Source organism: Mugil cephalus, chromosome 16 (genome assembly GCF_022458985.1).
Source record: "Mugil cephalus isolate CIBA_MC_2020 chromosome 16, CIBA_Mcephalus_1.1, whole genome shotgun sequence".
Taxonomy (NCBI): Eukaryota; Metazoa; Chordata; class Actinopteri; order Mugiliformes; family Mugilidae; genus Mugil; species Mugil cephalus.
The window spans coordinates 23,626,554-23,641,308 of NC_061785.1; the positions used below are offsets into that span (position 1 = coordinate 23,626,554).

Sequence of the window (14,755 nt, forward strand, 5' to 3'; positions counted from 1 at the left end):
GACGTTTGCTCCTGTTACTTGGATAATAAGCCCCTAACCCTAACCCTGATCTGAGTCCTGACCTGATCTTAAATAAACACGTTTTTTCCCCTTGGAGATTTATTAAGGCCCTCCCATCTTCTTTGTAGTCTACTACTCTTATATCAATATATGTGCACAGTGCAATTGTATTAAGAACAATTGTAGCCTGTTGCTGTCCACACTGCTGACTCAAAGTAGCTTCATTGTAAAGTTCACAGATGACATGGCAGTGGTAGGAGTTCTCACCAAAGATCAGTGTGGTACAGGGAGAACAGACTAATGCTTAATATGCACTGCAGTGGTTGATTAAGGATCATCTTGGATGTTTACGCCAGTAGACAAGACAAGACAGCATGCATCATAACAGAGTGAAATTTAAGTCCCACTGACAATATACTGCTGTTTTCAGGAGTAATGGCCACGCAAGAAAATGTACCTTCACATGTAAAATCCAACCATGTTTAAACGTACCCATTCATGCTCACACTGCTCTGTGTCATTGTTAAGATGTGGACATGGTATTCCACATTACAATTCATTGTGTATTCATTTTGCCATCACTAAATTAAGACAAAAAATAAAGACAAATAGTTTCCAAAACAAATAATTTAATGTATAATCATCATATGCATAGGTTCACTTAACAACTGTTACGAAAGTGGTGCACACATACTAACCCACATACATAGTACGTGCACAAAAGGACAGACTGTCTAGCTAGGATTAAGACAAACACGAAGTCTGGTTCAAACATATTCACTGGCAGTGCATTTGGTGCAGATACAGTTTGTTTTTACAAAGCTAAAACTTGGGATCAAAACATCATTACTATAAGGAAATGGTTTAGCATGTAAGGATTTATTCCCCCTCACTTTCAGTTGCTTCACTCTTGAGTCCTGCTGATCCACAATGTCAGTCATTCCATTCACAAGCTCTATGTCTACACATAGCTGCCTTTTGTATTTGGATTCTCAATGGGATATCAAATGAATTCAACTTACATGGACCAAAAAATGTAAATATTGTGTTTTTCTGTATCATATACACTATATTATGTATTCCATCTCTATAAGATAGATGTCTGAATGGGGCCTATGTAAATCGGACATGTTCCTCAGAAACATAGACTGCATAGGGCACTGAGAGGTAAACTGAAGCAAGTGTCATCAAAAATAGTGAGCTGTGATATTCTCTGGCTGGTAGGTTAAGTGTGCACATTTGATATTTGACAACAAATGATATTTCACTATGGATGTTTTCTGGTCTTTTCTACTGAGGATTAAATCTGGTCATAAGTGAAACTCGAAGAAGTCTTAAAAATGTGATGCAAACAAACTAGGCTTTAGCAGGAATATGTAGGAGAAGTTCTGGTGGTACTGCATTAGTGGGTGTGGGTGTATGCTCAGTCTTTGTAGGATGACAGAGCAAGATCTTTAGAACTTTGACATATTCATTCCTTGGACAAGGAAGAGACGAAGACATACGTGTGCAAGACAAGGGAAGGGAATTGCTTAAAACCTATGATCATGCTGAGTTTGTGCTCTCTTTGGGACTGTTCTCCCACTTCAGGTCTTTCTGTAGCAGACTGATGCTGACTGGATCCAGTAAAGCTGCTCGGTCCCATGAAAGCTGGATGCCTGGTACTGGTAGCACTTTAGGACTGCTGAGGGAAATCTAGATGTGTATCGCTCTGTAACCTCTGGGCAGATGGTTTGAAAATGGGAAGGATTTGTCACAGGTGATGATTCGGGGAAGGATGTGCTGCTTATTAGGTAATTCTCTGCTGGCTCTCCCCTTTGGTGACACCATTTTTATTCTCTTCTGCTCTCACCAGTGGCTATTTTCACTTGTCTCTGGCTTCCACCCCATCTTCCCTTGCCTGTCTTCTATCCTCTTCTTCCCTCCCCTTTTTTGTTGCTGACTTTGATTGATTCGTGCTCACAGTTCCCATCAGCATTCCTGTCCAGCTTGGTGTAGAGGTACAGTTTTTGTTCGTGGGTTGCAGCAGAATTAACTGAGTTGGGTAGGAGTAATCTGAAAAGACTGAAAAACCAGTCAAGTCAAGAAAGGGCCACTGTGTTCTTAAAATTGTAGAAGTCGTGAGTTTAGTCCCAGAATTAAGTACACAAGATTAAGTTTCTTACCTTAGACTTAAGAAAATCGATGGTGGTGGAATCTGATAGAAAGAAGTGAGATGTGAGTGAGAACCTTGTCATGCCTTCATTAGGAGAGAGGGATGACGATGCATTTGTGTAAATACTAATGGTGAATGGAAAAAAATGAATGGCTAAATGAATCAAAAGCAACACCTAACACAAACGCACATGGAGAAAGATGTGGTCCTACCGAAAAACCTGATCCACTGTCTCAGCTAGGGCAAAGGTCAGCAGGAAAATGCAGAAAAGAGGAGATGTGTGAAACATTATTAGTTGCATAGAGTACACAGAAAAAGAAGAAGAAAAAAAAACATTACAATATAAACAGTTGATCACAGGGAAGGGAATTCTGGGCTAGTGATGTGATGGTCCTGAATGCTCCAGAAAAGCTGGATGGATGGAGGTTAGATTGTTTTGTCAATCCCATTAACAAATTCCTCAGAATATTCTAAAATTTGTACATAAATTATTCAAGTATTCATTCATAAAATAATAATTATCTTGAGCTCTGGTTACAACAAAAAAAGGGCAACTTGGGTGCTCAACTCGTGAACATCCAACTGACTTTTGTCATGCTAGAAAGAAAAACGCATATTACCTAATGGTCTCACTTACAAATACAAATAGTTTGTTCCAGCAAACTCCATCATATCCTTACAAATATGTCAAACTTCGATTTTCATATTTATTAGTTAGATCATTTGATTTTGAAACATTCAGCTCTAACAATCTCTGATTTCCTCCTTTTCTTACCTGCCGCCGCTCCTGGCATTCCTGGCATTCCTGGCCTGCCGATGTTTGACAGCAGATGGTCAATATTCGGCATGGGTTGCCTATCCGGCTTATCTTCTGGGGCCTACGCACACACACAAACACACATACGCACACACACAAAATGAAAGGACATCTCAATGCGTGCTGTTCTTTGCAGTGAAGGTTGTGGACCACCATACCTTTTCTTCTTCATCAAGCTCCGTGTTGCTGAAGAACCAGTCATACTGTTGAAATAAGAAAACAAAAATTGTTCAAACAGAATGTACAACTGGACAGTTAAAACGGTGCGGTATCTCTTGCAAAGGTCGTTCTTACGTGAAGGATAAGTGTCTCCACTATTTTGTAGCGGTCAGGCATGTGAGTGACCATGTCTGTCATATTGTCCTCTGACGTTCTCACCAGAGTGGGACCAAACACCAGAGCTAGGTTTCTTGCTTCCATCTGGAAATAACATCAAAATAACTATATTATTTATATATAATATTCACAATTCATGTCTATTTGTGCTGACATTTTCCTAAAAATCCATTGACAAGTGGATAGATAGATAGATAGATAGATAGATAGATAGATAGATAGATAGATAGATAGATAGATAGATAGATAGATAGATAGATAGATAGATAGATAGATAGACATGCAGATGCAGACATAAGTGAACAGTGTCAGTTTGTAGTTCAATATACGTTCCACATTCAGTGTTGTATGTTATGACTTTGTGTGTTCTTGGAAGAAGAAGATTTCAATAGGACATAGTTTGTGTGAAAATAGATTGGTGTCCTCATTTGTTTTGTGCCAATTCCTTCAATGCAAGATTACCTTATTCCTCTCAGAGTGGTCTGCCACCTTCTTAAGGTGGCCCACCAGGAATCTAAGAGTGTGATAGTAGTAATCTGGCAAGTCTTGGATCTAGGAAGAAGCGCAGAGTATGTGATTGATAAAAAGGAGCGACTGCTGCCAAAACAGTGAGTTATATTTAGATTGTCAACTTAATGCATTTCAATAACACATACTCTACTATAGACTTATGACTATTTTCTGCCATAATGTGTACCCATACCAGTTTCTTCATGGCTTTCAGTCTGTCTTCTGGATCTTCTATCCGGTTGGCAAAAATGAAATCAATGTATTTGTCTGTAGACAGAGTAAGTGGATGGCTTTTAAAATATAAACAAGAATATTATACAAGTTTTAAAACTGAAATGTTTTTAATATACAGACAAAAACTGGCTTTAGCTAACGAACCTATTCTTTGAAAAAAAAAAAAAATGTTAAGGAATTTGTCTTGTTTTTGTTCCAAATGACTCAAGAATTCACTGGTAGCACTAGTTTTATATCAGCACACATTCATTATACTTCACTGCACACCTCTCAATAAACTCACCGTCAGTAAAGAGAGGCTCAGGTAATTTTCGAAAGAAAGATTTAAGCAGGCTGCTGATTACATTCAGGTCCTGCCATCTCTGTGGAGACATAAAAGGAAGGCTTTATTATGATAACTAGTAAACACAAATCATAATTGATAATGTGAACATAGAGATTCTGAATGAAACTTAATGTCTGGGTGTGACCACTGACAATAAAATCTGCTGGAAACCTCATATAACATATGTATGTAATAAGTTATTGGAATACTGGAAATAGTGACAGATATACTGGACTGTAATATATTACATATTCTACACTGCTCTCTGGTATTACCATATGTACATTACTGTGTGGGAGTCTGGGGAAACACTTACAAAAACAATCTACACACATCATGCACACTGCAAAAAATAGCTACAAAACAAACTGTTTTTAAAGTCTCGGATAAAAGTGAATAATGAAATATTAGTAAAGACAGGGGTGAGGCCAGATAAGCATTGGAAGTCTTTTTGTTTTTCTGTCTTTTGTTTCCTTTTCAATTGTATGTCGAAATAAATAAATAAACAAACAGATAACTGGCACTGATTTACTATGACAAACAAAATGTGATTTACAAGGCTATTGGCCCTTATATAATTAGGGAACAAGGTGAATCCCCGTACCTCCTCAGCAGTGTTGATGTCCATGCCTTTGTTGAGATGCTCCTGCAGGTGGGACACCATGGCGTTGTTCCCTGGTACACGGTAGATACCAGTGTGCTCTAGACCTGTTGCTTCCACAACATCACAACACAACTCCACTATCAGAGGGACAAACTGTGAAGAGGGGAAAGAGAAAAGGATGGGAACCAGAACAAAAAATGTGATTCCAGGGGGGTGTTTAAAGAACATGGCATCCCCTATCTGTATATATTTAGTATTTTACAGAATATATACAGTATTTATAAGGACATTTCTTATAACTGTTTATCATTTGAATATCCCAGGTTGCATTAGGAAATGATTTGGAGGTTAGTAAGGTTAGTATGTTATTAGTGAAGATCCAAAAATAAAAATGTTGTTTTTTAATTCAATTCAGTTCAGTTCAGTTTTATTTATATAGCATCAATAACAATACAAATTGTCTGAAGACGCTTTACAAAAACCGGCCTGAAACCTCCAGAGCAGCCTGAGGGTGATGTTAACCATAATTGAGTTGCAATGATTCAATTCAGCGCAGGCAGTAGTCATGTCATTCTTCTGGCATTCAGAAGTTCATTATGAATCATGTTGTTAATTTCTGTCTTACTTTATGATTGACACCAGGTTGACAGTCTTCCAGTCGAACACCAAAAGCCTTTGGACTGTCTGTCTTCTTTGCCTTTTTAATGAAGTTGATGCTCCACAGGGCCTTGCTGTCATCTGAGTGTACAAATATAAATACAGACATGGACACACAGTCAAATTTAGTATTTATCTAAACAAAGAATAAGAAGTTTATGGATGAAGAAATCCCAATATTTTTAATTAAAGTGATGTTTCATGAAACAATATAAACATGTTCTCTTTATTGCTTTGAGCAGTGTGTCACTTACTTGTGAACATAGACCAGATACATGTTTAGACCCACCTGATCTGGAGGCTCGGTTTACTGATGTGTTGTCAGTCTTAGCCAGGAGGAAGGGAGATATCATGCGGTTAGCTCTCGAAGAGGACTCCAGCTTGTTACCTGTCAGACTGTCCAAAGCAGAGAAATAAATAATGTAAAGAAAATAAATTTAAGTAAGATCTGATTATCTTTTTTAGATGGGGTTTCAAACACTGTCTGTAAAAAGGAGGAAGGCACTTTGTATTTCAAGGTTTGTATCTTCCATCTTACAATGACCATAGCAAACAGCCACTCCTAATTACACAAATAGTAAAGACAAGACTTTTAGCTAAATGTAATTTACAGTGCTGACCTGTGTTTTCTGTAGTCATTCAGCTTCTTATTGATGAGAGCTTGTCTCGAGAGACCAATTTCCTAGAATAAAAAGAAACTACAAATTAGCAAAGGTTTGTGTAACCTGTACAAGACGAACTAGGAATTCATCTAACCTCGTTGCCTGTGTTGCTGCTCTCCCTGATGACCTTAATCCAGGCCAGCATGTCATCCCTGTCCGCAGCCTGCAGCAAGTATTCACAGAAGTTCTGCGTGGTCAGCCTCAGGGTGTGCTTACGCTTGGATTCACTGTAAGCAATGTCAATCAAGCAGCCGCGGATGCTGAGTGGGGGATGCTCGTCGGGGCTGCATCCTGCCCCTGCCGCGTGAAGCATGGCCATGCGCTTGTCTTTGTAGAGGAAGAGCAAATGGGAACAGAGTACAGCGAAAGCCCGTTTCCATGGATACATGCTGCCGCCAACTTTCTATGATGAGGAAAAACAGAGACAGACTTGACCCTAAAATAAAAATACCGGCATAAAGGCTAATTTATTCCCCCCCTTTAAGGGAATAACTCAGTGCACACATACTATAGATAGAACAACAGCACGAAGCAATGTAAAGACATTCATGGCATTTTTATCCTATATATATATTGGGACAATACGTGTCTTTTAGTATGCTATATATGTCAAGATATAATATAAAGTAGGTTGTCTTTTGAAGACACAAGAATATCTATGCATCAGCCCAGTGCAATTAGCATGGTTAGGATTAGGAACAACGGTTTAGGAAGAACTCAAAAAACGTGAAGAACAGCACAACGCGTTGACATGACCTCCAAATTCACTAGATCCCAACCTTATCCAGTATCTGTGGGATGATCCACAGAGTACCCTCCCCTCAACACATAGGACTCAAAGACCCCCACTAGCAACAAGATTTGCATTGACATAGGGATGTGGCCTTAATGTAATTAATATAATCCAACCAGACCCTACAGCCAGAGACATAACAATCTGTCTTAAGCCACAAGAAGACAAGAAAGTCTTGTAACAGACACTGTATCTGAACGTTCTGTGTTGTACCTTTCCCTTCTCTGTGAGGATCTGTTTGTAGTGCAGCCAGCCCTCCTTGCGAACATCCCTGAATGTAATGGTTCCCAGATCGGATATGGAATGGCACTTAGACCGTGTGTCGTCCTGGGCTTGAAGGCTCTCCAGAGACTGAAATATGATGTACAAGTATATTAAGGGACTAAAACTACGCAATGTGTACACTAACACTGAAATAGAAAGTGAATGTACTGTACATGTAGTAATTAGAACATCAAGACTACTCACCCCATCAGTGAAAAAACTCTTGACCCTTTTTGGTAGTTTACTGTGGAACAGGTGTTGTACAAGTTACAAAAGGAGTGTTTTGCTTAAAACATAAAAAGTGGAAATTACAAGAAGAATAACACTGATAATCTTACGAGAAGACATGGCCTTCTTCTTTGAAGTGGTTGAGCCCCTCATCACAGGACTTGGATCTCTCAGTGGTGACGGCCAGCAGATATGAGGAACGGCGATCTTTAACACTGCCTAAAGAGACAAAGGCACGTTCATGTTAGTAATGAATTAAATATACTGGATAGTTTAAAAAGGATAAATTATTGAAAACAGATATGACACTGGTCCCAACACATCTGGAAAATACAGAAGAAAAGTTAAGAATAAGAATAGTCTTCGTACAGTGCAACAAGAGTCCCACTCAGTGATGTAATTTAGTGAAATTACATGATACATAGAATTTGCATAGATAACATTTTCTCATATGACAAATCATCCACCAGCACAGTCTTCATGACTTATACGTGTCCATTCCTACTTGCATAATGGTGGTGGGACAGGAGGGCTTCTCTTCTGTGTTTCTATGCAGAAATCATGAATATAGCTGCAGATCTAGGGCTGAGTTCCAACCCCAGGCCCAGCTTTGTTAAGCAATCCTGAGATATTCTGCGGTTCCAGAATAACTCACCTCTAACGATTGTTGTCACTGACAGCTTAATAACGCTATGCTCTTTTTATTCATAAAACGGTAACTTTATGAACATTCTGTATACCCACTAAGCATTTCTATAGTTAATATTTTAAGGACCAACCCTATCCATTTTTTTAGATTCATTTTCAATCTCATGTAACATCAGCTACATCTTGTACTCTTGTTTGTTTCATAGTTAGATATGCTTTAATCACACATATATATCATCTTGTTCCTCCTGCCTTTCTGTCTTTCCCTTCCCTGCTGGCCTCAAGCAGATGGCTCCACAAATATGAGCTTCATCCTGCTCAAGGTTTCTTCTCGTTAACAGAGTTTGTCACTTGTTGCCTCAGTGCTTGCCTGCTCTGGGGGTTTCAAGTTGGGTTCTGTAAAGTCTTCAGACAATTTACAAATAAACTGGTTAGTCCCTCCAGTACAGTTGTCATGAACAGATAAATTTGCTTTGCAAACCAAAACTATTTTTTGTACCAGACTTAACATGTATTTGCTGCAAAATTGGAGATTTTAACATGGAGGTCTACAGAAACTGACTCCCTTTGGGAGCCAACCTCAAGTACCTGTTCAGTTAATTGCAATTGCATTAGCTGATTTTTTAGACTTGGTCATTTCATATTTTCTGTTTGTTCTACATTACAGACAGTGTATATTATAAATGTTCAAAAGCAATATTTAACATAAAGCACTCAATAACAAAGTCGTAAATGTGTGTCGATGTTTATATGAACAAAAAGGTAAAAACACACATAGGATAGGATAGAAAGGATAGAAACACATGAAAATGTTTACATACGTAAATACATTCACACAGTTTTTTTTTTTCACAATACAAGAATTCAATTAGTTTTGCTAGTAGTTGTGTATGTGTTGTCGCAGATGTTTCATGGAGATGAAATGGACCCATGAGATCTTACAGACATGTAGATCAGTACATATACTTTGTCCTAAAGTCAATGCCACAGAAAGAGGAAGACTTACCTATGAATGGAATAGAAGACAGGGAGTCAAATGCTTGCTGCGCCAAACTGTCATTAACCCTGAGTTTGGGGCCGTTCCCTTCCATGACACGAGAGGGCGTCCCTGGAAAACCAGGCGGCTGTGGTAATTCCACAGGTGTGGTGTAGTGTGGATGCCGCCGACTCTGAACTGGGTTTTGACAGTCTAGAGGAGGCTTCTGTGTCAGAACAACCTCTTCATTAAGGGTTAGAGGGGAGATGACCTCTCTGCCTTCACTGAACCAGACCCTCTCCTCTGCAGACAGTCCAGGGGAGGACCGGGCCTGGTGCAACATCCCTCCGTCAGTTTCAACAGGACTGTTTCTGTAACCAGGGCTCCAGCTTAGGTGTTCACCATGAACAGACTCTCTACCAGAGTGGGTCTGCTGGACAAGGTGACCAGCTCTGCAGCAGACAGATGGGCTAGAGACTCTGTACCCTTTCAGATCTTCCTCTTTTACTCGCCTTGTCTGGGGCTCAGCTATCTGTTGACTTGACTTCCTCTCACCCAGAGGGACTGTGGAGGTTATGAATGTGGATCCTATTGTGGCTTGGTGATGTTGTCCTCCTGAGGGTTTCTGTACTTTCTGCTCACTGAATTCTGTCATTTGGGAACCTCGCAAAGTGTGTTCATTGCATGGTGATACCAGAGCAGAGGCTTGTGCCAGTGTTTTCACAGAACGCCCATAGTTCTCCTCATACTCAGCATATGCTGCCTCCAGGCTCTCTACACAAGGCCTGTGTCCTGTCTCTGATCGATCACCACAGTCCCCAAACCAAAAGGAATTGTAAGAAGCAGCAGCTGCCTGGTGGTGGGACAGGAGGGCTTCTCTTCTGTGTTGCTCTGCAGAAATCATGAATGAAGCTGCAGATCTAGGGCCGAGTTCCAACCCCAGCCCCAGCTTTGTTAAGCAATCCTGAGATATTCTGCGGTTCCGTGGGGACATGTGCTCTGCAGCCTCAGCCTGGTTATAGTACCAGTTTGGCAGAGGATGGTGGCAAGGTCCATCTGTGTGAATGCGGGCTGAAGCCAGCAGGCTGCTCTTTCGTGATGGAGGCAGAGTTGCAGAGGCAATGGCAGTATTGTGGTTAGCGAAGTGAAAGTCCAGTGCACTGGTGGCCATTGAGGAGGGGCCACGATTCCTTTCTGATGTGGCAAAATGGCCACTTGAATTATCAAGATCCCCTGGCCAGCTGAACGCAGGGATAGAAGTAGCAGAGGAGAAATTGTCCAGTGGTGAGGTAGTGGTGCCGAGTCTGCAGCGCCAATTGTTCAAGGGGCTTTGGGAGTTTTGGTTGGACCGTAGGGCATGGGAACTGCGCTTGGTGGAAGGGTAACAGAGAGGTGGTGGCTCAGGCAGATTATGTGCCGCACCTGTGCATGGCTCATTGCCATTCAGGTAGGCATCTTGGCAATACACCTGCTGACAGAAAGGGGGAGGAAAGCATGTTAAATGACAGAGATGATGAAAGAAGGTGAATAGGATAAGGGCAGAATGAAACATATATAGCACACACAATGCAGCATTATTATTTTTTAATTTTTGTCCTGTGAAAGCTTACTGTACAACAGGGCTGGGCAATTAATTTCTACAGGGGGCCGCATGAAAAATCTGAACTGTGTTGGAGGGCCAAACCAAACGATAACTTGAATGTTATTCTGCTCAATATTAATTTTCTCCCATTGTAAAAAGCAGAAAATTATATATGTTGATAAGCTGCTACTGGTAATCAGAAAGAATATTCTGTAAATAGAGTTTTGGTGTAGGTTGAAGAGGAAAATGCAACACAATCGATCTGTAGTTTTGGATATAACGCATTGGAATGTTGGAAACTTTGTCCTCTTTGGAAAACTTCGGTGGATCATATAGCTACATGAATTATTTTCTGTATCTCAATAAATCTCAATAAATTTTTAACCCTTTAAGACCTGAATGTCCGTCTGCCCACAAAGAGAAGCTTACTGTATTTGAATTACCGTAATCCCCGATGGATAATATTCAAGTTGCGCTTTCTAGAAAAAACGTTGCAGGAGCAGGAGGGTGAGTGATCGCGAGATGCTGTGATCTCACGAGACGGATGAGGTTTTGAATTGTTACATGGCGGCATAACGCTGCACGATTAAACCGATTAAATCAAGACTTTAGAGGATAACATCAACAGAGATCCGCGGACTCCACTCGCAATCGAAGAGGCTAAATTAAAACATTGTAATACCGCCAGAGTGGAGGCCCTATAAAACTTTATCGACGAGTACTACCTGCGGTGCGTCATGGAGCCTTCTGACAATCCGGCCAAGAGAAAGAAAGCTGACTCCTCCACGGACACAAGCGATCTAATAACAGCCGAGGTATCAGTACTTGATTCTATTAATAAAAAACTAGATCTGCTAAGCCTTATGCACCAGGAGATCAAGGATCTCAAGTCAAGCTTAGAATTTTCGTACGATCAGATCGCTAATCTTCAAAGAGATAACGCCGAGCTGCGAGCGGACGTCACCTCCATTTCAGTTGAGGTAAACCAGCTCAAAAAGGAAAATAAACAACTGAAAGAGACTGTCCTGGACATACAATCAAGGAGTATGCGGGACAACCTAATTTTCTCAGGGATCTCAGAGAGCTCCCCGGACAATCCAGAGGCCCTGATTAAAAAATTCATGACCACCGCTCTCAAGCTGCCAACGGAGACGGTGAATAACATCTCCTTTCACCGCGTCCACCGGCTCGGAGCCCGAGGAGGAAACCGTCCGCGTCCCATCATTGCTAAATTTGAACATTTTCAACAGAAGGTACTTGTGAAGAGCAAAGGACGCGAACTCAAAGGTACCACTTTCGGAATTAACGACCAGTTCCCGAAAGAAATCAACGAGAGGCGTAAAGTGCTGTACCCGATCCTCAAGGATCATCGGCAGAGAGGAAAGAGGGCCGCACTTACAGTGGACAAACTTTACATCGACGGTCAGCTCTTCCGGGATGCAAACATCACCCCCTGGCTCTACTGACGGATAAGTATTAAGAAAAATAAGCCATGTATATTTGTTATTTGTATGTATATTGTAAAGGTGTACATTTGTATATAGAAATATAAATACTAAGAATAGGGAAAAAAAAAAAAAAAAAACATAAAAGAAAAACCTCACAAAACGTTAATGTATGTCACTCCTCTTACCTTCTCACTCACCTCATACATCCCCCCTGCTATTCTTCTTTCTTTCTTCTCCTTCTGTCCATGTCTCCCTGCCCTCCACACCTACCTCCACTCACCCCCTCACCCCCCCACATATCTCCGACACAACAATTTCCTTTCTCGTGGTGCTAATGTTATTAAGTTAACAATCCATTTTCCAGGAACTGATGCTATTGTTGATACGTATGTATGACATTGTTTGTACCAGGTATAATCAAGTATTCCAACACTCACCTCCTGATTTCTCTCCATTGTCTGTACATCCTTTCATGCTGACAGCAGCAGACGACCCCGTAAAGACGTACAAAATCCTCTACCAACACAACATACAAAGAAGTACTGAATGCTCTCAATCTCAATGTCACAGTTAACTGTTGTCTCTTGGAATGTGCATGGCATTCGCTCGCAGGCAAAAAAAATTAAAATTATGGATTATATCTCCAAATTACAAGCCGATATCTTATTCATTCAAGAAACTCACCTACAAGATTCAGAAAAAAAAATCTCTTATAGATCCAAATTTTAACCAAGTTTTCTCTTCCTGCTTCAACAGTAGACAAAGAGGAGTCTCGATTTTGGTCCATAAGAGACTCGTGTTTACCTTAAACAAATTGATAACAGACACAGAAGGTCGATACATCATCATTCAGGCATCAATCTTTAATAAATTATACACAATTGCTAATATTTATGCCCCGAATAACGATGATCCGGCCTTCTTTCACAAAGTCTTTTCACAATTATCTGACATAGCCGTCACACCCTTTACAATTATTGGAGGGGACTTTAACACAGTCTTGAATCCCTCTCTAGATCGGTCCCATAACTCGACACACATAAAAAAATCACAATCAGCCAAAGTCCTCAAAGAATACATGGATGAGTTTGGACTTGGCGATGGTTGGAGAATCAAAAACCCGACAAAGAGGGAATACACTTTCTTTTCCCCAGTACACCACTCCTTTTCTAGAATTGACTTTTTTCTGACAAACAATTCTATTGTACAAAGAATCAACACCAGTATACACCCTATCATAATCAGTGATCATGCACCGGTGTCCCTCCACCTTCAAATAGAACCCTCCCTAAAACCATCACCCACTTGGCGCCTTAACACCTCATTACTGAGAGACCCTGAATTTGACTCATTAATAAGGAGGGAATGGAAGGGGTTTTTGGAAATAAATGACTCTCCAAATTTATCCCCATCTCTGATTTGGGAAACTGGGAAAGCCGTAATCAGAGGCAAAATTATATCTTACTCCTCTTACAAGAAAAAACGGGACCAACAAGCAGAAAAAAACATCGAGGATAAGATTAAAGAAATAACAGAACAATACACCGCAAACCCAAATGCACAATTATGGACCCAACTACAAAATGCGAAACTACAATTAGAAAATATCTTGACCAAAAAAACAGAATTCGTACTTCAACAACTTAGATACCAAAATTTTGAGCATAGCAATAAATCAGGCAAATTTCTTGCGAATCAACTCCAACGCAACAGAGAAAAATCTCTTATAAATGCAATTCAGGACTCAAGTGGCAAACACACTCAATCACCACAGGAAATTAATCAAATCTTTTACAGCTTCTATGAAAAATTATATTCAACAACTACCAACCCGAATCCTGACGACATTCAGGCCTTCCTCAAAAAACTCAATCTACCCCAACTGACGGCAGAACAAAGAAACATATTGGATTCACCACTGACCATGGAAGAACTATTAACAGCTTTAGAAAACATGCCTATGGGCAAAGCTCCTGGGCCGGATGGTTTCCCTGTCGAATTTATGAAACAGTTCTGGTCAGATCTGGCCCCCTTGTTCCTAAGGACTGTTACAGAAATTAAAAACACAGGTTGCATAAGATCCCAAATGAATACTGCTGCAATTAAATTACTTTTAAAACCTGATAAAGACCCAACACTCCCTTCCAGCTATCGCCCTCTGTCATTGATTAATACAGACATCAAAATTATTTCCAAAGCACTAGCATCTAGACTAGAGAAAGTAATTTCATCAATAATTCTCAATGACCAAACAGGTGTCATCAAAGGCCGACAATCTACAAATAATGTTAGACGGCTCCTTAACCTGATCAGCATGTCCCAGCGTAGAAATACAGAAGCCATTGTTTTATCACTGGACGCTGAGAAAGCCTTTGATAAAGTTAACTGGGCTTTCCTCTTTGCCACCCTTCAAAATTTCGGCTTTGGAGAGTCATTTATCCACTGGGTTGCTGCACTGTATAATTCACCTAAGGCCACAGTCACCACCAATGGTTTCACATCACAAAGCTTCACCT

At 40.4% G+C, this 14,755-nt stretch overlaps 1 protein-coding gene across 6 annotated transcripts in view; it reads right to left on the bottom strand.

Moving 5' to 3' along the window:
• Positions 1–612: 612 nt before the first annotated feature.
• LOC125022447 (rho GTPase-activating protein 23-like) overlaps positions 613–14,755 on the bottom strand; it is a 53,493-nt gene continuing 39,350 nt past the window's right edge. For 4 of the 6 annotated variants that reach the window (XM_047609114.1, XM_047609112.1, XM_047609115.1 and 1 more), the window contains 18 exons: positions 9,240–10,680; positions 7,696–7,804; positions 7,562–7,601; positions 7,307–7,444; positions 6,395–6,703; positions 6,259–6,320; positions 5,928–6,034; positions 5,607–5,719; positions 4,982–5,134; positions 4,336–4,414; positions 4,012–4,085; positions 3,771–3,860; positions 3,267–3,392; positions 3,131–3,175; positions 2,931–3,033; positions 2,368–2,392; positions 2,166–2,197; positions 613–2,064 (listed from right to left, as the gene is read on the bottom strand). In XM_047609114.1, the coding sequence (XP_047465070.1) occupies positions 2,173–2,197; positions 2,368–2,392; positions 2,931–3,033; positions 3,131–3,175; positions 3,267–3,392; positions 3,771–3,860; positions 4,012–4,085; positions 4,336–4,414; positions 4,982–5,134; positions 5,607–5,719; positions 5,928–6,034; positions 6,259–6,320; positions 6,395–6,703; positions 7,307–7,444; positions 7,562–7,601; positions 7,696–7,804; positions 9,240–10,680 (3,039 nt within the window). In that variant the 3' untranslated portion in view covers positions 613–2,064; positions 2,166–2,172. Of the gene's footprint in view, positions 2,065–2,165; positions 2,198–2,345; positions 2,393–2,930; positions 3,034–3,130; positions 3,176–3,266; positions 3,393–3,770; positions 3,861–4,011; positions 4,086–4,335; positions 4,415–4,981; positions 5,135–5,606; positions 5,720–5,927; positions 6,035–6,258; positions 6,321–6,394; positions 6,704–7,306; positions 7,445–7,561; positions 7,602–7,695; positions 7,805–9,239; positions 10,681–14,755 lie in introns of all 6 variants that reach the window. The other 2 variants (XR_007114456.1, XM_047609113.1) reach the window with 2 other exon arrangements.